Genomic DNA, 27,192 nt, shown 5'->3' with positions numbered 1-27,192 from the left:
TTTTTACCTTCAAAATTATTTCAAATTACAATGAGTGTTTTTAAGACACCCAGCCTAAGGCTTTAACCTGTTAAACCTGAAGGTCCAAGTATGTGAATCAGTAGCCCCTGCTCCCTTTAAGAAATATTTAACTTTTTTATTTGTTTGTTTACAGAACTATTCAGGCCTTCCCCTACTGCTCTCAGTCTGACACACAGTTCTGAAGGCAACAGCACACTTCTCATCTTATTTCTTACTTATATCCCCACTTATGTTACCCTTTACACACAAATTACCCCATTATCATCACACAGAGTCTGCCATAAATTCTGAACAATCGGGTTGTGTTTACACATGACAGATACCCCTTGAGACCCTTTGAAAATCAGAATACTGCAGCAATCAGCCTATTACGCAGTTACACTATTCCAGGATCTACACGGGCTCCCATTAGGTTTGCAAATGAGATTTTGACTGCTTTGACTTACAGTGCAAGGCAACTAAGTGCACACTAATGGTGGAAAATATACGGAATGCATAGCAGCTCCACAGCAGCAAACACATGCAATATCAAATAATAATTACACAATTTGTCACTGATCCTGTCACTGTATCTGTGTTCCCACTCAGTGCAACTACTCGTGTTCCACCCTGTACCACCTTCCTGGCACAGCCCCATTTTGTGTTTTACAGGAAGACTCTTGCCCACCCATAGGGGTGCTGCATGGAGAGGCAGCAAATGTGAATTCCTAAGGCCAGCATTTTTATTCCTCCGCAGTGAAGGGCCAGAGCACAGCAGAGGTGCTTCATGTACAGAGCTAATAAAACACTGCAAACCTTCCAAGAAGAATAAAGAGAAGTTTTATTGCAGGAAAAGCATGCTAGACCCAAGGTGTGAGAGAAGAGGAAGCATTTCAGGACATTAGTGCTGCAAGCTTCAACATACTCCCGGCCTCAAAAAGACAGCAATCAGCCCCTCAGAGAGAGCAGGTGGGAGCTGGTAAGTGAAGAGAAAGCGAGACCTCTGCTCTGAAATCCCACTGACCTCTTGGCCAAAAAATGTAATGGGATCACGATACCATTTCACATGAATGACATCAAAAAAATACCGCTTCCCACTACTGAGTTCAGCACAAAGCAGGCAAGAAAAGCTCAAGTCAGAACAGCAGTACCTGACACTTTGCACAGCTGCAAGTGCTTAGATAAAAGACTTAAAACTATCAAACTTCTTGCTAAGCATCAGGACAACCAAGAATCAGATCCCAGAGAGCCGTGTTTATTTTACAACTGCAATACTGAGAGGGCAGATTACTTTAAAAAGTACTTCTGTACAACCAGGCAACCACAGGAAAGGCTCTTAAATCAGATCTTCATGAGCACTGAGCAAGAGAGAGACAGCAGTGCTGTGAGGGCTTTCCCGATTTGCAACCTCTTCCTTCCCTTTTCTGACAGATTCGTTAATCTTTTGGCAATAATGCAAAGGACATCCACTCCTGTCACTTCTTGGAAGGAAGATGTACATATTTGTATTTACTAGTGAACCTACTTGCTATCAAGATGATATAAATAGCACTGTATATTGCACAAATTATGTATATACATAAAATGTAACCAAAACATAGCATGGATTTTGTCATGTGAAGTCCTTTACAAATTGAAACAAACAAAAAAATCAGCTGACGAGGAAAGATTACATTTCAGCTCCCATTTAAAAAAAAAAACAGTTAATATCACTTGGTGCGCTTACTCAAATAATTTAAATCTGTTCTACTGTGTTCTACAAAAGCAGTTAGCAATAGTAGCCCTGTTTTGCAAGAAGATGCATATATACCTAAGTCATACAGCAAAAGCAACTGCACTTGCAGAAACATTTCGCTGTCCTGATTTCATCTTTCAAGAAACTCTCACATGGCTGGGGGATTCAGACTTTTAATAAGGAGAAAAAAAAAAAGAAAGAAAAAAAAAGTTAACAGTGCTATGCACTATTTATAAAAATATAGATCTCATTGAAAAACCCTCCCCTCTAGGAGTCAGTGACAGCTAAGGACCTGATCGCAGTCAGTTGCCATTCTGCCGAAGGCGGGTGAAATACTCATGTAAACCGCCCCGTGGCACCTTAAGAGGGCCGCAAAGCTGAGGCCAGCGCCGACAGCCGTTTTCGAGCGCTGGGGACAGACTTTGGGCCCACAGACGCTTTTAATAAGGAACGGAACTTCCCAGGTCAAAACAGAGTTTCACGCCGCAGGGGCGCTACTACAGGGCATGTGTCAACACCCGGCTCAGGGCCGCACACCCGCTCCGGGGAGCCCCGTGCACAGAGCGCGCCGCAGTATTTATGTTCGGGAGAGGGCGGGCTGCCCCCACCACCGCCGCCCCGCTCCTTCGGCGGCCCTTCTCCTGTTCTTGAAGCCGGAGCGCCCACGCCGAGGCGAAGACCGCAAGTGGAAAGAATTAAAAAAGGGGGGAAAAAGGAAAAAAAAAAAAAAAAAAAAGCAACAACAAAGAACCCAAACTGGCTTGTGAGAAAGTTCAGAGAGAATAAATAACTGAAGAGCCGCGCTGCCCCCCGCGCGCGGCCCCCGCCGCTCCGCTCACCTCATGGCCCGGCTCCCGGGGCCGCCCGCGCCCCGACGGGCGGCGGCGGCTGCGGCTCTTCCCGGGGAGACGCGTCCCCTCCCGGCGCGGCGGTGGCGGCGGCGGCTCCGCGGGGCTGCGCAGAGCGGCGGAGCAGCGCGGGGCGGGGACAGCTCCCCCCGCGGGGCTGCAGCGGCGCCGCACGGGCCGGGCCGGGCCGGGCCCTGCCCGTGTCGCTGCCGCGCTGAGCCGCTGGGAGACGCGCGGCTGGGAAACGCCGGCTGCTCGCGGAGGTTCCCTGAAGCGCTGGGAATGCCCCGGACGCGTGGAGTTCTGCTTCCTGACGTCAAGGCTCTGCTGCAGGCTCGGACGCCGGTAAACTGAGGGGCGCAGTTGTCTCCAGCTAGGACTCTGACAGCGGGAAGCAATCTCTCTGGGGCAGCTTCAGGCATTATTTTACCAACTTCTCAGCCAGACTTTTTGCCAGAAATTACGAGCCCCACAGCAGTCAGCAACGTGAGATATGTTACTAGCCACTCCAGACCACTGTCTAATATATTAGCTTAGTCAGTGACAGGGGGATGTATGCTGATGTCAGATGTGCCTGTCTTAAGGCCTGGGCAAGATGAGAGGGCCAAATATTCATGGCAGTGGGGGGTGTAGTGAGGAAGTGGGTTGAGGAAACATAAGGAAGTTCATAACTACATTAATTACAGTAATACTGTCATAGTGAATACAGCTACATTCTGGGCCCTAAGCTAACCTAGTTTCTCTTCAGTACCAGTAGAGCCACCCTAGTAGTGAGAAACCACCTTGAAACAGTTTTGTGAGTACTTCTGGTGATGGTCATATTAGTCTACCATGGGAGGGCAAGGCAGGAATCATTAAGGTTTTGTAGACAGCTGTATAGTGCTATCATTTAAAGTGGTGCAGCTTCTATGAGCTTCCAAGGCTATACTTACTGAAGATGGATAAGGTGAGGTATTTAACAGACATGCATATATAAGAAAAAATATATATATATAAAAAAGTAAACAGGTGTAGTTCTTCTTACCTATTTTTGTTCCAGCTCTTTGAAACCCATGTTTTCCATCATCATCAAACTAGCCATGACCAGTATTAGGCTCAGCAAAGTGTTCCAAATCTATCACTGTTCAATGGAGAGTTGCTGAGACTCCGGTTTGGTTCGTCACTATCAGGAAGATTTCTGACTGAAGTAGAGACAGGCAGCAGTAAGTTTTGGTGTCTTTATCGCTCTCAAGTACATGCTGAGTAAGCTAATTGTTGGTGTAAATGCTTTGGCTCTTTGCACAGAAATCAATAGATGGAAACCACATGGACACAGTGAGATTGTAACCAGCTGTTGCTGATAATTCATAGAAAGACAGAAAGCCTTAGTGTGCTTTCTGACTATGTGCTACTGTTTTGGGCTTTTGCTGGACAATACCCAGACTGGGCATGACTTAAAAAGGCATCAGCTCCTGAAAACTGTTGTACCTAATTTTTGTGTGCTACAAATGGTCCTTTGGACATTGCTTAGTGCCAAAATGAACTTTGTGTCCAGTATTCAAAAGGGCTGGAAAAGGCGTCCTGCATCCAGGCTTCAGCACACAAAGATATTAAGCTTATTAAGTTGCTTATCATCTGAAAAGGTGGTTGCATAGAAGCAGAGGAATTTATTTTTTCCCAGTCTGTAAGAAAAGACTTGAAACAATTTTGCTGAAATCTTTTTCACTTCAGCTCAGGGCTGAGACCTAGCATGGAAATAACTCAGTCAGCTGCAGTTATAAAGCGCTGATTATCCAGGATCTCACTGTGGGCTGCACTGAGTGACCTTAGGGGTTCAGCACATGGAGCGAGACCAGGAGCTGGCAACCTCTGGGGCCTTTCTCCCCTTGCTGTCTCCTCTTCTTATTCTTTATTCTTTATTTAGAGAGTGGTCTCCTTTTGAACATCATCACATTGAACTTTAGTTTACTCCTAGCTGTTTCCCAGGAGTGGACTCCAGCATCATTTGTCCTCCAAGCCCTTTGTCAGGGCTGGGCGCATAACAAAGATGTAGACACACCTCTATTCTGGAGCATACAACTGCTTCAATATACAGTTCCTGAACAGTCACTGTGAAACCTCCTGACATGCGTATCTGTGGGAGTTGCAGTGCTTGATTTACGCACAGCAGCTCAGGAAATGCTCCTTGAGATATCCCCCCACTTTGCTAGCTAACATAAGCAGAAATGCCCCTTCGGAGTGACACAAATACTAGGATTGAAGGTAAAACACAGGAGAGTCCCTCAAGAATAACCAAATGACTGAATGAAAGCGGCCAAATGTGGGATTTCCTCAGCGACACTGCACTCTGCTGGCCATCAGCACCGCAGGCATCGTTTCTGTGAGGCACAAGGCTTTCATTGGACCCAGCACAAGAACCGGAGGTTTTCTGTTCTCGATTTCTTCCCAAATAGAGACTGGCTGACTGTGCGCATGTGTGAACACACACAGAGCTGATCTCACATGTTACGCAGGATACTCATTCACTCTGGGGTCCCTGCCAAGGGATCAGCAGATGACATTTCCCTGCCATGTGATGTCATCCACAGAGCTTCACAGAGCAAACACCATGCAAGTGAGAGGGTGCATGTGCACACATGCACTCATCCCCTGAAGAGCGATGCAGGGAGTGAGAGCCCAGCTCTGTTTGTGGCAGAGACCCTGCCTGGGCCCTCAGCAAAATTCTTTGGCTCCCAGCAGCACCACCAGCCAGAGCCTGAACATGCACAGGAATTATGAGCACTTCTGTAAAAACAGATGTTCTCTCCCAGAAGAGCAGGCAATTTTAGCACTTTTTCTAGCACCATCAGAACGGGGCATTTGTTCACTCGGGCACTGCACTATGTCCAAAGGACTGCTTGTAGCCCAGAGGATTTAAGTGCTATTTACTTTTAGGAGCTGAGGCCTCTTCAAGTCATGCCAACTTTGGGTGTTTGTCAGAAGAAGCCCCAGATGGTACCACACACACAGAGCAAGTCTCCCTAGCTTTGTTTTTATCCAAAGTGGCTGTTCAAAACTTTCCTGTTTCCATCTGGTTTCCAGGTGTTGCTCTCAGCTCAGCAGCCGAGCTCAGTTTTTGCACAGAGGATGCTGAGACGGGTTTATAGGCACAGGACTTTTTCTGGGGTCTGCAGCTGGTGGCATATATCAGCTCTTGCAATAAAAGTTACTTTGGTGAAAATGGAGAATAAAAAGAGCAAGACAAAACAAAAGAAAAAGGTCTCTGCAGAGGCCTGCCAGGAAGAAAAGGAAGAGGGGTCTGGACATGAGTATCCTCCCCAGGCAGCCTCTCCAGTGAAGCAAATGTTCCCTCCACAACACTTTGGGAGGGAACAATTCCCCTTCCCCTCCCTTTTCATCTCTCCTCCTAGCTAGGGCTTCCAAAACAGTGTTTGGCCATGAGGGTAACTTGGAGCAGCTGCAGGGCTGTTGTACACTTCTGCATGCAGCTTCTCCCTGGCAGATGAACCTGCCAAGGCCTCCTCTGCCTGTCCCCTCACATCCCCCGCAGCACAGTGAAGGGGAAGCAGGAAGTTAAGGACAGCAGGTCCCTGCCAGCAGGGCTGGCTGCAGAACTTGGCAGGGGACAGTCAAGTGAAACCTTTTTAAGTTTGGCAAAGATGCCAAAAGGTGCAAAAAAATCTAGAAGACAGAGATGTAACCTTTGCACTGGATAGTGCAGACTGAGCAGGGGAAAGGACATCCTGAACAACAGAGATTCTGTGACTACAGGACAATCTAGCACATGTAGTGGTGGACAATAACAATCAACAGGAAATGGAGCTGGAACACTTTCAGCTTGAGAAGAACAGCATCAGCTAATATTTCTCCTTCCACAGCCTCTGTGGTTCTGTGAGGCACAACTTAAGGAGACTATCAACTGGAGCAGTTGGTTTGGGGAAAGAAATACTGCTGACACTGCCCCCAGAAATGACCTTAGGTTAGAGGAGTGTTAAGGAGTGGTATCTTCACTGATCTGTAGCAGAAATTGACATATATCATGGGAGATCAGACCAGCCATGCAGCAGAAAAGATCGTGAGACAGACCCAGGCAGCCAGGGACAGCTGGCCCAGAAGATATCCCTGCAGATTGGTTTACTAAATTGAAAGGCTCAGATTTGCAGAATTTGAAGCAAAGCATGTTTTGAAACATGCTTTGCTAAACTGCGTTTTTTTAAAAAAAGGAAATCAAAAATTTTTCAAAACATAACTCCCAAGTTCCTTAGCAGTTGTAATTTAACATTCAGTGTTTGTAGACTATTCTTTGGGAGTTTTTCCCACTTTTACTACCACTGGATTGGTCCTCAATGCAAAGTGTGCAGGTATGGAGTTTCCTGTTTCCTTCCAGTGGCTATTATCAGTGGGGAAAAAAAAGCAGAGGAATGAAGTTTAGCACATTTGTTATATTCATATTCCTTCTCTCCTTTATTAAACTGAACTATGTTGTCACTGCAAAAATGTTTCAGAGATACAAGGCTACAAAGTGCTTTCTGGACAATGTTCTCCTGGAAGGATGCATTGTTGCCTCTAGACTCATGGAATTTCTAAGGAACCTTCCTAGAAGTCTGTTTGCTTGGGCCTTAATCCTACAGACACATACAAAATTATAATATACTAAAGACAGTGTTTCCATCAAAGAAGTGCAACATGAAGGCTTTCTTTTCGTCCACTTTTACTCTGTGAAAGATTAAGATGGATCACTGCAAATCACAGGCTGGAAAGAAAGACTATATTAAAACCCCTTTTAAAAACAAAATTTTATTTTTCCAGAAGGACACCCATTACATTATAATGTAATTTACAGGCATGGGTTGTATTCAGAAATTTTAATGAAGTAAAAAAATGCAGTGCATGCAATTCGTTAATTCTTTTTACAATAATTTAAGATTATAATTTTACACACTTTGCATTATTTAATGCCCCAATCTATTTGAAGAGAATAATTCAACAGTAAGTAAACTTTTTAGCAATAAAACACAAAGCAGAAGCGACAAGCATGAAAATATTACAGGTGACCACTTTTCCCCCTTGTAACATTTCAAAATAACAAATATTCAAGTCTGCATTTGTTTTCTTGAATCTTTTCAAAAAAAACAATCCATGGAAGTCTTCCAGGCTAAGGTACGTCTCCTGTAAAGATATGAGAAAACATCCCCACTCAGGAATGAGGGATTCTTAAAACTGTCAAACTAAGTTCCATGAAAAAAGCTGAAGCACTTACAGATATTATGAACCATGCCCCAACACCTTTTATTTATTTATATCTAGAAAATTAGCTAGAAGAGAATGATTTATACTAAATCATAACAGGAGTCTCTATCACGAGAACAAATACAGTATAAAGTCTTGGTCCAGCTGAAATGAAGGAAAATCTCCTACTGACTTCAATGTCCAAATCAGATTTTCACTTCAAGACTTCACTTACAGTCTTGTATGATATAAAAATAAATTCTTTGAAACTCCCAAAGTTACACAGCAGTGGTTATCTTAATTTCAAGCACATAAAATTTACTGCTGGAAGCTTTGAGCAATCAGTGATAAAAGAAACAAAACAAGTATTTACTAAACAGAGGAGGACCTTAGAAGAATATTTATAGAAAGTAACCATGAGTCTGTTTACTTACATTCTTTACTATCTGACTATAAACATCTAGTTAACATATTCAAATCTCCTGTGGCTCAAACTACTAAGTAGATTATTTGTTATTGACATTTCATTATTTCTGCTTTTCAGATATCTAAAGGGACAGGTGAATACACAACACTTTTCAAGAGAGCTTTTCCATATAAGCAACAGCTGCACTGGTTCTCATCACTGTCCCAGCTCAGGATGAGGAAAGGCAGGTATGCCTCTGGAGCCAGATGTATGAATGGACCAGGAAAAAAATCTGGGCATCCCTTTTTAGAATTGAGATGTGGAGCAGCTATGTGTTTCCTCTGAGGTCCTTTCTGAAGTCTCACTTTCCGATTAGCCTACCAGGTGAGTATAGATTTCCTCTGCAGTGAGGAGAAGAGGTAGCAAAAGACAGTTTTGATAAGGTGGCACTTTTCGCCACAGGTTTAGCTGGAAGGAAACAATGTTTCCACACTGGGGCACAGCTGTACTTTTGTGAGTTTGCCTCACTGGGAAGGCTGGCTGGCAAATAATAAGGTCTGTGTAGCAGCACAGGTGCATTTTGCCAGTCATGTCTGACGCCCTTCTAGCAGCTCATCAAGAAACTGCGATTTGAAGCAAAACTAAGGCTGGATTCGCATGTGACTTGAATCCCACAGCAGTGCTGTGGGATAAGGAGGATGAGGAGGACTTGGTACACACAGTAATTCCCAGTGGCACCTAACTCTGACAACCTGAAGAGCTTTTTTGCCCCTTGCCAGCTGAGATGCCCAACCAAGTCTGGCAGGAAAGGACAGAAATATGAGTAGGGTAAAAAAAAAAAAAAAGTTTGATTCATCAAAGTGCCATAATAGTCACATTTCAATATAAGCAAAACAAGGAAATCTTAGTTCTGAAAATATGATCAAAACACTTGCCAAGGTTATTAGGATGCTTTCAATGTCCTTCTTCTAGCATGAGGAATGGTACAGCACTGCTTATCAATTGATGCAGGTTTGCAAGGACTGTGTGGAAGGGGGTAGAATTTCACTGCAGTTCATTAAATTAACAACCTCTCTCAATTTTTGTAGTGTGAAATGGGCAACATCAGCATTTGGAAAACATGCTTTAAGGCTCAACTGTTGCTTGGGTTTGTCCTTTATGATGGCTATGGCACAGTCCTTGTACATCATTAGGAAATAATCTCTTTCTTTGGCTAAGATATTTATCTTCATTTACCTGATGACTTACCTTCTTGTTCCTCACTTACAAAATCCTCCCTTTCTGCTTGATCTGATTCCTCTGACTGGAGAGAGATGTGAGGCACAATTTGTTCCTCAACAACAGGTTGGTCAGTCACCTCTTTCGGTTCAGCTGGATGGCTGGCACCTTCTGTCAGACCAGGCAGCTCCGAGGCTGCAGCCGTTGTCACGGGCTCTTCAGGGCGAACCTCTGTCTGGTCAGGCAGTTGTTTATGACTAAAGGCATCTAAGCGTTTTCCAACCACTGTACAAATCAAAGCTGGAAACAGAGAAAGCAATTATTAACAAACATGAAAAAATTGTAATTTGATATGATTTTATGTATTATTTATTGATCAATTAATTTTCAGACAAATAAAATGAAATAACACCAAAAAAGAAAAAAATACACGAAGGAGCAGTTTCAGCCAAATGAACTGTTTGACCTGAAAGGATTCATTCAAAAAGGTTCACGTGCATTGTCTGGTCACTGCTCAAGCAGGTCACCATGCCAGAAACAAGGACTAGCCAGGCTGCACACGGCAGGACATTTTTGGCAGTGGGAAATACTGGAACTATGGGCATGGCCAAAGGATTCTGTCATTCTGAAAAGCAACTGCAAAGCAGCTGTTCTTTATTTTTGCTGTTTATCCTTTGTAACTCTCCCCACACCGGCCCTGCCAAGGTTACAACTCTTTCAAAACAATTAACTCAGCAATTCAGCTGAAGAAGAAATGAAGAATGAATGAATGAACAAGAATGAATGAGTGAAGAAAGGCAGAAGTGTTGAAGAAAAGCTTCATTGGTAATTCACAGGTTGGGTTTTGACTATAAAGGGAGAAATGGTCATCTATGGGAAGAAAACAAAACCTCTTCAGATTGTGAAACTTTCACCTGCAGTTCACAGCTCTTAGGGACAGTGAAGCTTAAGGAGTTTCTACATTCAAATAGGTTAAAAGTGGATCTTCCAAGACTTTCTCTATGCTTCTGTATAGGGGGGAATGCAGCCACAAACAGCATATCATAAGTAGTACCTGCCTCCATAAAACCCAATCGCAACCCAAAAATCGCAATACCTTTTACTGAGATGGTATTTACTCAACACTGGGGGATTGGGCATAAGCAAAGAAATACGAAGGGTGAATTGCAGAACGGGCAATCTAATGCGATTTGTTTGCACTTGAAGTTCTTATTAAAATGACATGTGCTGCATTAGCTCACAGTGATCTTGTAAATACGATATTTGTTTTGACTAGAGAAAAACAGTTAGGAATATCAAGCAGCTCAGATTACATTCCAGATTCTGTAACTTACAGTCAAGCACTGTCCTCCCCAGAACTTTCTTCTCCAACGCTCCTTCCACTTCTGTCATCAGCCATGGAAGGAATTCTGTTTCAATATCTTAAAAAAAAAAAATGAAGGGCAGAATCTTTGCAGCTGTTTTTTGTTTGCTGCAATCATTAAAGGATGAACATCCTTGTTAGAAGATGCTTGCTTTTTAAGAGCCAGATTAAATCTCTCAGAAGATATCGGGTGTCTTAACTGCTTCCTCTTCTGATAAGCTTTCTCATCTTTCTGGATCTGGGCCAAAGTACTCAAATTTAGTGCTTTTCAAAGGGGGTTGCCACTCTCAAAAGGCAAGCACAAGTGAAAAGCACAGTCATATTCTAGCTAAAATAGGCAAAAATAACTATTTGAGCAATATGGAATAATAACATTTCTTGCTTTTCTTTCATTGACATCTGGGCTCTGGTCTGTCAAAACTGTTCAGTCCATCTGCCTAAAGAGTTCTTAGTTATGTTTTCCTCAAATCATTCTCCTTGTATACAGTGATCCATAATTCTCCTCCATTTGCAAGATATGCTCAATATAGATAAGATAAGCTCATTTGGCTTCCTGACTCACATTGGAGGCAGCAGCTATTCTTTGTGGTAGTCTGGGCAGGTGTGTGGGGCCCTGGGAAGTGGTTCAATTACTCAGTTCATATATTAAAAAAAAAATACAAACCTCTCTCTATAGGGTCATAGAAATATCCACTCTCACGAAGATTGTTGAAGACTGATGGAATGAGATCAGCCAAGTAACGCTGAGCAAATGCCCGAGCTGCAATTTTCTCTGTAGTTTCTTTCTGTTTTTTCAGCATTTCCATCCGCTGGCGTTTGCGACGTTCCTGACAAGAGAATATTGTATACAAAACTTTCAGGTCCTTAGTTGTCATTCCTTTGATCTAGATTTTGAAGAATGATCACAGCATAGAACCCATAAAACAAAGATAGAATCAACAAGGGAATAAATACAGATATAATATTTATGGCCTGTAGCCAGTATTTTTGCCCTCTATTTTAGCAAAAATTCATCATATGAAAGAAGATTTGAAAGCAGACTTGTATTGAATCTATTGACTGCCAAAATTTACAAGGCCTAGAGAGAAACACATCCCTTTGGTATTGTTTTTCTGGTTTTGATAAGCCTGTGAAATAATGGTTTTGTAGATGGCCAGACAAAATCCTTCTCTGCTATCTTAGCATACACTGATCTCATGGCACAATGCTTTGCTATTGCAGATAGAGTTGATGATTAAGCTTTTTGAGTGAACTGAGGTTAGTTCAGGATTTCCTTTTCACTGTTCCAGTTTTTAATCTTTTCTTAAACTGAATGGGATAAAACTGAGGGAGTGTGAGAAAACATTAAAAATACGATACTAATGAATAGCAAATAATAAAAACTTGTCCTTTTTCTTAATGATTTACTGCATTCTACTAAGATAGATCCCTTAATACCTAGAGATCTTGAGAGGCATATTCAGTACTGCATGCATTCAGTTCTCTAAGCTAACTCCTTGAATGACAGCAGCATTGAGTACAGAGAAAGGTGCTCCAGGGCTTGGCCTCTTGACCTGGGGACTCTGGAGCACACCTGCTCCAAGGCAGCACACCAGCATCACGCAGTTACATCAGAGCTAACTGCAATGGGCAGCCAGATGACACCTGACTGCTTGGAGGCAGTGCAAGTACCTGGCAGCACCCTTTGGTGCAAAGCTGACTTATTTCACAGCTTAGTTTTCAGTGATAGAAACCTTTTTCTCTCTTACCACAAGCTTTCACACAGGCTCATTCTGCTCCTTGTCATTCCTACCTTCTCCTCGCTGTAACGCCTCTCCTGCTCTTCCAAACGCTGCACCTCAGCCAGCTCTGCATTACGCAGTTCCCCATATGCACGCTGATGCGCTTGCAGGTTGGCCAGCTCTTCTTCCTCCATGACTTCCAGTAAGGATTGCTCTATGGTCTTCCCTATCAACACTTCCAGCATTGGCTTCACTTCAATGTCAAAGTCAAACAACTGAGCAGGGCAGTCAGGGAAAGAGAGACAAGGGCCCTTGGTCACAATCCCTCATCACAGTGCAGCATTACAGGAGGAGCTGCAAGGTACCTGTGCTCCAGGCAGTGCTGAGCTGAGCAGTTGGGGCCCCTGCCAGCCCTGGCAGGAAGTACAAGCACAGGTGAGGGCTACATGACAGGTGGGCTGGCAGGAAATCGAGACAGTCATTCAGACCCCACAACACCCCATGCCCCTTGCAGCTGCTTCAGAGGCTGCCCGAGAGAGCCAGAGCGCTCTCATGTACCCTATTTCTGCTCACCTCCTTCTCCCCAACCCCTCTCAACCTGGATGCTCTTTCTATGGGCAAGAACATTTCTCGATATGATGATTCTTAGCTGAAAGCAGCAGAACAGTAAACACCTACCTTCATTTTGCAGTTAATCTACAGCAGACTGTGGAGACAGATTAAAAACAAACAAACAAACAAACCACCACCAACAAAAATGATCCTGTCAGTAGAAGTTGCTTGCTTGCTCCGTACTTGCTGCCCCAATTTCCCTGAAGAAACTTGTTTCATATGGAAAACAAGTTACATCTTTAAACAGTGCTTGTGAACCAAACTTTGCATCATACCTCTCCTTCTTCTATTTGCGTGTCCACATCCCTTCCCGTTTTGGCTGGTATGAAGAGAGGGGTGGGTGGTCTGTCTAGAAAGGCATCTGTCTGACACTCCACATCAACTTCTATTATTCGGTCTCTAATCTCTTCCAAATATAGCTCTGAAAAGCAAAATCATGAGAAATGATTCTCATCATTTCACTTCTATTTAGTTAAACTCATAACTATTCTTGATGACTGTATAGGGTGAATTATATTCAGAGAGTGTACAGTAAAAATACTTCTATGAATAAAAAAAATTCCTCAATTAAAAATATATATCAGTTTTCTTCACAGGCCCTCTGGTATCATTTTCTCCTTAATGTCTGCTGCACCTTTTAGAAATGACCTCTGAAAGGACATTTCACTCAGGTTTCAGAAGTTTGGATCTAGACCATTACTATCCACCTTGCAGAATAAACAGCTTGGGGGTAAAGTTAGTTGGGATAAGGAAAGTGCAAAAAGGAACACTGCTTCTATTTCTGTTAACCAGCTACAATTGAAAACACCTGCTTTCTGTTATATGTGGCAAAATAGTAGTCTTGAGATAGCTGCGCATCTACAGTGGTATGTGCTTGATTTGAATAATATGTGTCTGTCTCTTATTAATAGAGACAGAGAGCCTGTCTCAGCAAATAAGGGTTGTGGAGTATATACATTTACCAGCAGAGGGAAGAGACCAGAACCAAGGACAACAGTTAGAGGACAGAACCTCCACACTAGATGACCTCTTTCTGTGTCTAATGCCATTTCAGTGGTGAAGGTAGGAAGTGATGTAGAAGTTGTGCCACAGACATTTTCCCAATATATAAGTCAGCCCAGTCTGAAATGATTTTCAGAAGGGCACAGCACAACTTTACAATCACCTCAGTGTTACTTCACTGCCGAATTTCATCATTTTGCTATAAAGATAGGGGAGCTAGCTCCTTTTTCTAGATTAGACTTTTTTTGGGTAAATTTTAATAGTAGTCTTGTTCTTAAATATGATTGCATCCTTACACAAAAATAATAATTAAACAAAAAAAGCCCACCCCACAGTATTAATTTGAGACATATATCAAACATCTCTGATGATACTCATTAAAAAAAAAAAGTAAATGAAGAAGTCTTGGCATATGTTCAAGAATGTTCAATTTAAATTGAACAATCTCACTCTAACTAGTACATTTATTTGATAATAAATACAATTAACAATAAGAGGTTTAAGCAAAAGAATAAGAAAACTGTAACTCTGGGTGATGTTACCAACTGCATCATGAATTTAGTTGATCAATATGAATCAGCATGTTTTTATTTTCTAATTAAATTTAAATCTCTTCAGCCTTTACCTGTCTGCACATGAACATGCTCTCTGCCTTCCACAGGCTCAGGTGTTCTTGGCTGCATCTGCTCTTTGGCTCGTTTTCTGGACAATGCTCTTCTCCGTGCTTCTCTCTGCCTTTGAATTTCAAGAGGATCTGGCTGGGTACTCTAGGTAGGGAGTATGAAGGGGGAAAAAGAAAAAGAAAAGAGGTCAATATAAGCTTCACATATAGAAATATTACTAATTAACCTCTACAGGTAAATGAAGACTTTTCCTCTTTAAATCCTACAGGTCTATGATTTCAGAATAGCTTTTTAGAGTCCTGAATCTAAATTGTCAGTTACCTGCAGGCATGTAATAACAGGAGCTCACGCTAACAGAAGTCAATCGCTATTTGGAAATAGTGTTATATACAGAACTCTACTTGTAAGATAAAGTATATCAAAACAGCATGTTCTTGCTCACACCCAAGTTGAGAGTTTCTAGTGAAGCTTTTAAAATGTCAGATAGCCGTAAGTCCGACTTTAGTACTTTCAACTAAATTGCCCATAAGACTGAAAAAACAGAAACTTTCTTGCTGATTAAGGATAAAGCAGAAGAAACCCAGTGTAACTCTAAAACTGTCTATGGATTGAACAGAAAAATCACTTTTGAACTTTTTAAACAGAAAAGATGTGAAATTTACAGTAAGAACCAGTCACAGAACAACCCAACGATTTCCCAAAAGTTGCTTTTTATAATACATAGCTGTTTTCAATTCTTATATGATCAATTTGCTTGTCAAGAAATGTTCTCTGAAAACAATTATCACTAAAACACTTACTGTATGAGGAGGAACAACACACCTTTGCTGCTCACAAGCAACTTCTGCATACAACTGGGCTTATGCTCCCTGTGGCTCTGCTTCTACAGCAGTGCAAGCTCAAATTCACTCAAAAGCTTAATTTCCCCAAGGGCTGCTATCTTCCCTGATGATATCTGTGAATAAATACGGTAGCAAACTACACAGTGATGGCTTTTGCTCAATATAATGACAGTAAAGAAATAGGGAAAAAAATCACTTGAAGAAAAAATCCCACCGAAACTGCAAAGTTCATCAGGAACGTCAGTCTTTTAAATACAAGCAGGAAACCACTGTGATAACTTAACTGGAAAGCCTTGACTGGATGAAATATTATATATCTATATAAGTTTACAGCATCAATACATTTGCATCGGGAAGTTGTGGTACAACCCCCAAGAGCAGCTCACATACCCCCGGCAGGACCTGCAGCGCGTAGGTGTTGCCGCGCACCACTCTCCGGTCGTACATGAGGTTTGCGTAGCGAACCGGGCCCTTCTCCCTGCAACATCGAGAACCCGCAGCTGCGGCTTCAGAGGCGCCGCCTGAACGTTCACACAGAGGCCACCAGAGAGGCCCACGGGCGCGCAAAGGTGGCCCGGCTGCCCCGGCGCAGAGCGGGGGCCGCCGGTGCCGGCACTCACTGCTCGTCGGGCTCTGGCGCCGCGCGGTACTTGGCCCGGGCGGGCAGGGCGCGGGGCTGGCTGCAGTAGCTGTAGGGGGGCGCGTGAGCGCCGCGGGCGGGCATCATGGCGCGGCCTCCACCACCACCACCCGTGGCCGTTGGAGCGCGGCGTCTGCGCCCGGCAACGGTGCGCGGGGGGGCAGCGGCGGCAGCGCGCGTGGCCGCCCCGCCTCCCGCGGGGAGGAGCGCGGTAATGGGCTGGGGGCAGCCCCGGGGGCGGAGCTGATAGAAACGGCGCCCGAGCGCCATGCGTGTGCCGGGACTGCTGTCCCGTGCCGGGCAGAGCGTCTGCAGGCCCCGCTATCAGTCTGTGTCCAACCTTTCCTCCCCAGGTCGAGTGCCCTTCTTAGGCTCGCTGATCACCCCTGAGGAAAGGCCGTAGGCTGTTAGCAGGCGCTGGCACCAGATCATGGACTCCCTTGGAGCCTCCTGCCCATTCAGCCAGCCAAGGCCAAGGCAGGTGCAAGCAGTCACTTTACCAAGGGAAGGCTGTGTAAAGCACTGGTTCTTGTACCAGGCCTTCTTTTTTTCACAGCAAATCACACTCAGATTCGGATAGTTCCCTGTGCTGCTGGGACTCTGCAGAGGCGAGCTGCTAGGAGAGTGTGTGGCTCCATGCTGCAGCATGAAGCAGCTGCCTCTTAGTCTGGGGCCGCGTGGACTGAGTGAGCAGGTGCCTCAGAGAGGCTTTCAGGGGAGCTCCTGGGAGAGCTGCCTGCAAGATGAGAGGTGTTAGACGCGAATGTGACAGCAGGCAAACACCAGCTATAACTGTGCCTGCATTTTAGAAGACCCTCGAGGCAGAGCAGAGTCTGTGGCATTACAGATTTCTAAGCTGACACTAGTTTCCTAATCTTAGCAGTATCACTAGGCTAAGATCTAAGTAAAAGCAGTATCTCAGCTTTTACTTTGCTAGTTAAAAGATAAGTGTTGGAAAGCTAAGTGCTCAGAAAAGAGCAAATCTCCACTCTTGTGAGAGTCATAGATAGAGAGAGCATTACAACTTTTAAGCCATCAGCATACACTTCGCTTAAACCTCTGTACATGCGTTTTTAAGTACAGACTGGCATGAGGCGAGAAGTAGCATCTGTTACTACACCAACATATATAGTACTGAGTGAGACGCAGAAGTAGCAGACTTTATGCTGCAGATGAACTCTGTCTGCTGGCTTTTGTCCTGAAGCGTCAGAAGAAAAATGTGCACTACCCTTCCCTTCTTTTTCCTATCCATGTGCTCCCATTTGTAGCCAGGAGGAGAACCAGACCTTCACATCCAAGAGTCTTCAGATGCATTTGTTTCTTCGATTTGGTTTATAGCCAGGAACTGAGGTGGAACTGAAAATCACGTGGAAAAGCTAAATGCCAAGCTTGCCTAAGTCTGACATGTAACATACGGTTTCAGCACGGTTTTATCTTTGAGCCCCACCTGCCTCAGTCTACTCACTGAAGTGGACCCAAGCAGATTTGCAATGTACTCACAGAGATCAAAACCAGAAGAATTCACCTTCAAGACCACTGCCAACAGATGTACAGGTTTGCTATGCAGATCAACCTGAACAATTTTGCTGAGGCTTTTTTTTTTGCTTCAACCTTTTGCTTTCTCTTTGAAAGCTTCTCTGAAGATCCCATCAATATAATGGCCTTCCCTATTCAAGATAGTCAGAAATTCCTGTAGCAAAACAAACAAAAAAAGAACAGGGGAGAGGAATTCTGTGCCGAAGAAAAGCTGTTTAGCACGTAAGCAAAAGCAAGATTTTGACTTCTACCTCAATTTATATTTTGTATGAACAACTCGCTTTGGGGAAGGAGGCAACAGTGCTGCTGGTCCTGCCTTTCCTCCTACCTCTCCCATTACCTACTTGCTTGACCACATGCTAGGTGGAGAAGCGAACACTGGGATATGTCCTGAGATGTACCTTGCTCTCACAATATGTGTGCATTGCAACTGCAACTGCATATTCAAGAGGCTCTTCTGTGTGCTGCTCCAGAGAGCTACTAAAAGCTGGAGGAAGCCTGTCTGTCTGTGTGTGTTAACCCAAGACTCTCCCAGAGCAGTGAGTGGGCAGGCCAAATTCTGACCCGAGCATTTGCAGGAAAAGGACTTCTGTCAGGGGAAGCAAGAAAATCCCAGGTTGCCATGTACGCTAGGCTTCTTTGTAGGCCCTCTGCTGCTGATGCCTTCTCCTGAGTGCCACTATCCCTCTGCCAAGGACAGCCCTGGAAGGACACTGCCCCTCTCCCCAACCTCTCCCAGGCGAGAGTTGAGACCATTTCAGCCGCTTGCAGAAGGAACACACCTTGCCAGAGTCAGCCTTCAAAAGCAAGGACAAAAAGGGTCACGCACGGAACATATATGCTCCAGCGCAAAGCTCTGCGCTCAAAGCAGGCAGTTTTCTTCCAGCTGCCTCTCTCTCCCTGGAGACACAACTGGCTGGGCACAAGCAATCCGGCTTGCAACGACTACATCAGGTTATCAGCATGGAGAGCGGTGATGCTCTGGCAAGGGCAACCGACCCAAAGTTCCACAGCAGAGCGTCTCCTGGTGGCAACGCCACCAACAAACTTGCAGCTTGCACTTTGTGCTGCTGCTGTGGGACTGGCAGGAGGGACTTTGTGCTGCTGCTGTGGGACTTTCTGCTGCTGCTGTGGGACCGGCAGGAGCCTGCTGCCGGAGACTGTCTCAGTGCTAGCTGAGGAGGTGCTGACCAGACCGTTGCCTAGACCATGAGGCGCGATAAGAAGGAGCACAGCATGGATGGGCTCTACGTAAACAAGCTCCACAAGGCAAACACCACATTAATGCCTGCGGCATCAAACCCTGCGACCATGGTGCAAGCCATGCCCAGGGAATGGGTGTGCGAGGCTGCTCCCAAGTGAACAGCTTGTCCCCGCAGACAGATGCCTCCTGCCGCAGTGCTCTCAGTGACACCTGCTGGCAATATGCGGGATGGATTTCACACTCTTCAGGTATTCCCACTGCACCCTCTGAAGAGCTACTAACAGAAGAAGCGAGAAACTCCTCTGGAATTGGCCTGCAAGACAGCAGACATGGATGTTGGCATCTATTCCCCCAGTCGGGGTCATGATTGCTGACCGCTGAGGACGAAGGCCCTTGTGAGGAAAGCTGTGGGGCGCCTGGCTGTTCAGCCAAGTACAGCCGCTTCTGCTCCCGGTTGGAACGAACGTAGTCCTCCGTAGCGCAGGTAGCTGTGGACAGCATCGCCTATTCTATTCCCACAAGGGCATGGGCACAAGTGGGGACCCTCAGGAAAGGAGGGCAGCAGCACTGGCTGCACAAATGAGGAGTGAGCAGAGTCGGGAAAACAATGAAGCAAGAAGTAAAAGGCAATAAAGGATGAACAACAAGATCTCGGGAGCTCTTCTTTATTTGCTTCATTTGCAGGCAAGCACTGTCCTATCCGGCGGTCCTCTTCTCCAATTCTCCTTCCACTTCCACCATGAGCCAGGGAAGGAATTGTGTCTCAATATCTGTGAGAATGTGACAGGAAAAAGTCAACAAGAAACAGGATTTTTCTCCTAACAACAAGGGAGAGCATCTTGGGAGGTGGCTTTCACCGGTGGCAACTCTGAATGGGTGGACACCATTGCAGGGAGCCGTTTCCAAGTTCCTCGGATCACTGTAAGGCAAGTCTGTCGCTCGGGCAGCTTACAATGACAGCACGTTTTGCTGTGCAGACTGAAATGGCCCCATCCAAGTGATGGCAAGAATGCAGGCAACGGCTCCCGCTTTGCAGCCCCGTCAATCCGTATGACAGAAGGGAGCTCTGTAGTTTCTTTTGCAGACTCACCTGTTGAGTCGGAGCTGTCCTCTTCACTGTCGGATGGCAGCGATACGAGGCAGTGCCTGAGCGCATCCTGCAGGAAGCATGTTCAGGTTAGAGAGATGCCACTCAGCAGGAAGGGCCCCCAGCAAGTGGCTTCGGCAAGGCAGCGCTGTGCGAGTGGTTCCAGGGCAAGGCCAGAGCTCATGTGAGCCCTGCTGAGGCGCGGCCTCACTCTGAAAACGCCACGACCTCTCGGCCCCACAGAGATGCTTGTGGCAAAGCCTTATGGTGCAGATTCGTCCAGCCAGGTGGCTCCCCTGGCCCCGTGCCCCGCGGTGACCCTGTACCCCGCTGCGCAGCCGCCCCCAGTCTGCGCTGGCACGTCCCACCACCACCCAGCAGGGGCCGTTGGAAAAGGGGGCCACAGCTTACGTCTGCCGAAACCAGCGTCCTCACGGTCTCGGCAGCCACCCTCTGTGCAGGAGAACAAGAAGCCAACGTGAGCAGCTCGTCCCAGCTCATGGGCTGCTTTCAAAAGCCAAGAGGCTCTCTTGGCAGAGGATAAAGGCAAGGAGCACTTACAGGATCCGAGACGTCGATGGCCTCCATGAGGAACCGAAGGGAGGGCATGCGGGTGACCCTGGGTCCCTGGTCTCCTCGGCTGGGCAGGGCAGGCACCAAGGAAGAGCTCTGTCACCGCAAGGCCTCTCTGCTCCCTCCCTGCCACCAGCCCAGCACCTCCACACCACCCTGACACATGAGAGCTTAGAGCAGCTCTCTGGCAGCACCGCTCTGGTGCACCTTCCTCCACCTGGAGCTCTGCGCTGCCCCCAGCCTTGAGGCTGCAGGCCAGCACACTCAATCCCCTGGCAGGGCTCACCTGAGCATGGCCTGCAGCCAGCGCTCCTTCACGTCGCGCGACCTGCAGAGCACGGGAGAAACAGCCTCAGGCCCTGCTGCTGCTTCCCCTTTGGACACGCGCAGCCCCAAAGACGTCTCGTGTGCGGGCACCGCTCCCAAGGGCTGCGATGCCCCAAAGCCCCCTGCTCTGCGCTCCCCAGCAGTGTGCCGCAGCGGAGCAGAGCTCAGCTCCAGGGGCGTGGAGGGGGCACGTGGCTTGGTGGTGCACGCCCGTGCCCACCCCAGGGTGCTCTTGCTTCCCCACCTCTCTCTGAGCAGGTGCCTACGCTCTCCTGCAGAGACACGGGCTCATGCTGCTAGGAGAGCGCACGCAAGACTCCCCAGGGTCTGGTGTCAAGAGCGCACCACCAGCACCATGCCACCCCAGCCTGACTTGTTTCCCAGCAAGCGTGCTGGGGACCCAAGGTGGGCATGGTGCCCTACGCCTGCCACTGGCTGCCCACAGGGTCCCAGGACTCACCAGAAAGTGACCGCGCACACGTTATTGGGCCACACGAGGATCAGGGTATTCTGCCTGGAGAGGCTGAATCCCTCCTCCTCCTCCTCCTCCTGCTGCTCCTCCCGCGTCCTCGCTTGCCGCTCGCTCGCTGCCTCATCCTCTCCACACACCACCAAGAGCGAGGTGAGGCGCACGCAGAGCTTCAGCCAGAAGGCGGCGCGGCATCTGAGGGGAACAAGAGCAGGGGGTGCCTTGGAGCGTGCCTTGTGGGGGTTGTCTTGGAGGCCATCATGGGGGACTGCCTCAGCAGCCTCCAGGGCAGGGCAATGGCCCGGACGCAGAGCCTTGGGGTGTCCCCCGAAAGCCTCATGCAGGAGAAAGGAGGCACCATCCAAAGGGGGCTGCAGGGAAGTGACGCTTGCTCATGCCCTGCGCCCCTGGGGCTGGAGGCAGAGGTGGTGGCGGGGAGGTCGCGCGGCCGGCTCTGCTGCTCTTACTTGAAGCTGGCCACAGCGAGGGCCTCCGGGAAGAGCAGGAGGTGCCTCTGCTTCGTCCGCTGCTGCCGCGTCACCCACACGCGGTCGCTGAGGAGGAGCTCGGGGTTCCCGCGCGACACGCAGCGGCTCAGCGGCGGCGGGGACTGAGAGGCTCTCCTGCCTTGTGGCCCGTGGCGGGCGCTAGGCGCCCCGGGCTGCAGCTGCATGCCAGGAGCGGGGCCGCGAGCGGCCCTCCTGCCGCAGCAATTTGCCTGCCCCATGATGACTTGGGCAGGCTCGAGAAAAGTGGTGAAACCACCAGCGCCCGATGCTGAGAAGTGCCAAGAAGCTGGGAGCCTGTGTCTCCCCACGCTGGCACAGCACCGAACTGAGGGACGGGCGCTGGTGGCCGTGGCTTATATCACAGCGGGAGCCACCCGGGCACATTGTGATGCGGTGGCCAGGGGCAGCTGCTGGGGGGCACGGTGGCCTAGCCACCTCATCACAAAGTGCTTTAGTGACACCCCGATGACCTGTGAGGTGTCTTTTTGGCTGCGTGCTACCTCTGTACCTGCTGGATGCTCATGTCTATGGTGTGCAAGCACATCTCTTGGGGCCAGGATGCTGCTCCTGCCTCACGCTATGGCATTTTGCTTGTGAGGTCAGGGCTCCACAGGCCCAGCGCCACTACATGCACCTGAGAGGATCTCAGGAGACATGCTAGGAGACTAGCAGCTGCCTTTCTGTGTCACAGCGGTAGCTGAGGGAAGACAAAGGCTCCCTGGCACAAGGAGTGAGGTGGCCTCTTGGTGTTGGAGTGTTGTCTGGTTCCCGCTTCTGGGCTGGTGTCGGTGAAAACCCCCAGATACCTTGCTGACCTGCTGCAAGAGCCCCGATGGCCTTGGCAGGCTTGGAAATGCTTCAGAGCAGAGTCACCTGTCTGAAAGGCGTCTGTAACCCTCCCCCAGATCCTGGCAAACTCTGGCTATGTCACAACTGGGGACCCTCAGGAAAGGAGGGCAGCAGCGCTGGCTGCACAAATGAGGAGTGAGCAGAGTCGGGAAAACAATGAAGCAAGAAGTAAAAGGCAATAAAGGATGAACAACAAGATCTCGGGAGCTCTTCTTTATTTGCTTCATTTGCAGGCAAGCACTGTCCTATCCGGCGGTCCTCTTCTCCAATTCTCCTTCCACTTCCACCATGAGCCAGGGAAGGAATTGTGTCTCAATATCTGTGAGAATGTGACAGGAAAAAGTCAACAAGAAACAGGATTTTTCTCCTAACAACAAGGGAGAGCATCTTGGGAGGTGGCTTTCACCGGTGGCAACTCTGAATGGGTGGACACCATTGCAGGGAGCCGTTTGCTTTGCAAGAGCCAGATGAAACGTCTTGGGAGTCACGGACTTTTTTTCTCTCTGGCCTCCTTTCCTGAGGCTCCCCATCTTTCTGGATCTGGGCCACTCTCCCAAGGGGCTGCCACCCTCAGTGGGCAGGCACAAGGCACGCACACAGCGGTGCTTTAGAGGAGAATGTCCTGAGCAATCCAGGCTAACCACAGATGCTGCTTTTCCCTGAAATCCGCTCTGCTCTCTGATCTGCCAAAAGTGGTCAGTGCCTCTCACTGAAGAGGTCCTGCTCAGCCCTGCCTTTCCCAAGTCATGCTCCTTGTGCGCAGTGAGAATAACAGGGCGGGAAACTGGTTCTCTTCCCTCTCTACTATCACATCTGCAAAAAACACCTATACAAACCTCTCTCTACTGGGTCACTGAAATCCCTGCTGTCACGAGCACTGGTCAAGACTGCTGCGATGGCATCAGCGTCCTGCTCTTGCGTCTGCGGGAGCTGGCAGCATTCCTGCCAAGACAGCGTTGCACATTGTCACATTTTCAGGCCTCTGGCTCTTGCTCCTTTACTCTGGCGTCTGCTGAAGAATCACAGCGCAGAAGCCATGCAGCACCCAGGGCACCAAGGGAATAAGTGGAGGTAGCCGCTGGTATTTAGGGCATCTCCTTTTGCATAAACCCTTCCTAAGAAGAAGTGTTGGAAAGCAAGCTGGCATTCCACCTGGGGAGGACCAAAACCCACAAGGGCTGGAGGGGAAGATGTTCCTTTCTTAGCCCTTGTTTGCCATTTGGTAGCTCTGCAAAGCAATGGTGCGGTGACTGACCAATCTCGTCTCTTTTCTGCCCTCTTACTGCACCCTGTTTTCTTATTGTCGCAGCTAGGCAGCCGGTAAGAGTGTTGGCGTGAGCTGAAATGGTTCTCTCTCTTAGCACGAGCATTCACACAGGCTCATTGTGCTCTTAGGCACTCCTACCTCACTCTGTTGCCTTTCCTGCTCTTCGAGGCACTGCTCCTGAGCCAGCTCTGCGTTATGCACTTCTCCACGTGCCCACTGCTGGCTGGCCAGTTCTTCTTCCGCCTCGATTTCCCGCAGCGCTTGCTCAAGAGTCTTGCCAATTAACTCTTGCAGCAAAGGTGTGACCTCCGTGTCAAAGTCAAACATCTGAGCAGGGCAGTCAGGGAAAGAGAGACAAGGGCCCTTGGTCACAATCCCTCATCACGGCGCAGCAGGACAGGAGGAGCCGCAAGGCACCTGTGCTCCAGGCAGTGCTGACTGGGCGGCTGGGGCCCTTGGCCAGCCCTGGCAGGAAGCACAAGCACAGGCAGGGGCTACATGACAAATGGGATGGCAGGAGATGGAGCCTGTTGCATGGGCCTGCAACACCACGCTCCCCCTCACTCTGGAGCCTGCCAAGGAGAGCCAGAGCGCTCCCTCGGACCCAATTTCCGCTCACCTCCCTCTTCCCAACCCCTGTCAGCCTGGATGCTCTTTCTATGGGAGAGAACTTTTCTCAACCAGGCACTTTGGAGCTGAAAGCAGCACAACCAGGGCACTGGGAGAAGCACCCTCCTTCATTTTACAGCATGTATTTCTGACTTGTTAATCTGTCAGCAAAAATTCCTCTACTTGCTACCCCCATTTTGCAAAGGAAACTTCCTTCACATGTTTTCACTGCTGCCGTGCTCCAGACTTTGCCTCATACCTCTCCTTGTCCTGCCTGCAGAGCCACCTCTCCTTCAGATTCCGTGGAGATGGTGAGTGGAGAGGGTGAGGTATCTGGAGATGCGCTTTGCTGGCACTCCGTGTTCTCCTCTGTTTCCGACTCCCCAAGCTCCTCTGAAGAAAACTCTAGAAAGTAAAAGCTGCCCGTTGGATGCTGCTTTGCCAGGAGTCATGGTTTTCAAACTGGCAGTTGTGTAGGGAGAAGGAGAGCCAAAGAAAGGGCAGGAAATGACTTCCGGAAAGAGGCAGACACCTGCCACCTGGCAGGCGTCTTGTTTGGGGAGGGCTCTCATTTGCAGCTCCTGGAAAGCGGAGCAGCAGCAAGACCCTGCCTGCAACTCCCTGCACTGTAAAACTGTGCAGGTGCTCCTTGGAGGGACCATCCCTCCGAGGACACCGCCTCTCTGGGTTTGCTAACCATCCAAGCCACTGTGTCCCCTCGCAAAGAGGGCACCCACAGGGCGCAGAAAGAAGCGGGAGCTATTTGACATGGGCAGAGGTCTTGACACTGCACAAGTTCCTCGGATCACTGTAAGGCAAGTCTGTCGCTCGGGCAGCTTACAATGACAGCACGTTTTGTTGTGCAGACTGAAATGGCCCCATCCAAGTGATGGCAAGAATGCAGGCAACGGCTCCCGCTTTGCAGCCCCGTCAATCCGTATGACAGAAGGGAGCTCTGTAGTTTCTTTTGCAGACTCACCTGTTGAGTCGGAGCTGTCCTCTTCACTGTCGGATGGCAGCGATACGAGGCAGTGCCTGAGCGCATCCTGCAGGAAGCATGTTCAGGTTAGAGAGATGCCACTCAGCAGGAAGGGCCCCCAGCAAGTGGCTTCGGCAAGGCAGCGCTGTGCGAGTGGTTCCAGGGCAAGGCCAGAGCTCATGTGAGCCCTGCTGAGGCGCGGCCTCACTCTGAAAACGCCACGACCTCTTGGCCCCACAGAGATGCTTGTGGCAAAGCCTTATGGTGCAGATTCGTCCAGCCAGGTGGCTCCCCTGGCCCCGTGCCCCGCGGTGACCCTGTACCCCGCTGCGCAGCCGCCCCCAGTCTGCGCTGGCACGTCCCACCACCACCCAGCAGGGGCCGTTGGAAAAGGGGGCCACAGCTTACGTCTGCCGAAACCAGCGTCCTCACGGTCTCGGCAGCCACCCTCTGTGCAGGAGAACAAGAAGCCAACGTGAGCAGCTCGTCCCAGCTCATGGGCTGCTTTCAAAAGCCAAGAGGCTCTCTTGGCAGAGGATAAAGGCAAGGAGCACTTACAGGATCCGAGACGTCGATGGCCTCCATGAGGAACCGAAGGGAGGGCATGCGGGTGACCCTGGGTCCCTGGTCTCCTCGGCTGGGCAGGGCAGGCACCAAGGAAGAGCTCTGTCACCGCAAGGCCTCTCTGCTCCCTCCCTGCCACCAGCCCAGCACCTCCACACCACCCTGACGCATGAGAGCTTAGAGCAGCTCTCTGGCAGCACCGCTCTGGTGCACCTTCCTCCACCTGGAGCTCTGCGCTGCCCCCAGCCTTGAGGCTGCAGGCCAGCACACTCAATCCCCTGGCAGGGCTCACCTGAGCATGGCCTGCAGCCAGCGCTCCTTCACGTCGCGCGACCTGCAGAGCACGGGAGAAACAGCCTCAGGCCCTGCTGCTGCTTCCCCTTTGGACACGCGCAGCCCCAAAGACGTCTCGTGTGCGGGCACCGCTCCCAAGGGCTGCGATGCCCCAAAGCCCCCTGCTCTGCGCTCCCCAGCAGTGTGCCGCAGCGGAGCAGAGCTCAGCTCCAGGGGCGTGGAGGGGGCACGTGGCTTGGTGGTGCACGCCCGTGCCCACCCCAGGGTGCTCTTGCTTCCCCACCTCTCTCTGAGCAGGTGCCTACGCTCTCCTGCAGAGACACGGGCTCATGCTGCTAGGAGAGCGCACGCAAGACTCCCCAGGGTCTGGTGTCAAGAGCGCACCACCAGCACCATGCCACCCCAGCCTGACTTGTTTCCCAGCAAGCGTGCTGGGGACCCAAGGTGGGCATGGTGCCCTACGCCTGCCACTGGCTGCCCACAGGGTCCCAGGACTCACCAGAAAGTGACCGCGCACACGTTATTGGGCCACACGAGGATCAGGGTATTCTGCCTGGAGAGGCTGAATCCCTCCTCCTCCTCCTCCTCCTGCTGCTCCTCCCGCGTCCTCGCTTGCCGCTCGCTCGCTGCCTCATCCTCTCCACACACCACCAAGAGCGAGGTGAGGCGCACGCAGAGCTTCAGCCAGAAGGCGGCGCGGCATCTGA

The 27,192-nt window shown here is 48.8% G+C and overlaps 1 protein-coding gene across 1 annotated transcript; it reads right to left on the bottom strand.

Moving 5' to 3' along the window:
• Positions 1-7,648: 7,648 nt before the first annotated feature.
• RSPH3 (radial spoke head 3) lies at positions 7,649-16,330 on the bottom strand. Its single transcript, XM_088527219.1, has 9 exons — positions 16,199-16,330; positions 15,969-16,056; positions 14,739-14,880; positions 13,387-13,532; positions 12,571-12,774; positions 11,443-11,605; positions 10,750-10,836; positions 9,446-9,715; positions 7,649-7,731 (listed from the first exon to the last, which is right to left on the bottom strand). The coding sequence occupies exons 1-9, from the start codon at positions 16,303-16,305 to the stop codon at positions 7,718-7,720; spliced, it is 1,221 nt and encodes a 406-aa protein (XP_088383345.1). The 5' UTR covers positions 16,306-16,330; the 3' UTR covers positions 7,649-7,717.
• Between the last annotated feature and the right edge of the window lie 10,862 nt (positions 16,331-27,192).

The sequence above is a fragment of the Tinamus guttatus genome, unplaced genomic scaffold, assembly GCF_059628265.1.
Source record: "Tinamus guttatus ecotype Peru unplaced genomic scaffold, ASM5962826v1 Tinamus_guttatus_pri_ptg000264l, whole genome shotgun sequence".
Taxonomy (NCBI): Eukaryota; Metazoa; Chordata; class Aves; order Tinamiformes; family Tinamidae; genus Tinamus; species Tinamus guttatus.
The sequence above is the reverse complement of the archived record's forward strand: the minus strand, read 5'-3'. Positions and strand labels throughout refer to the sequence as shown.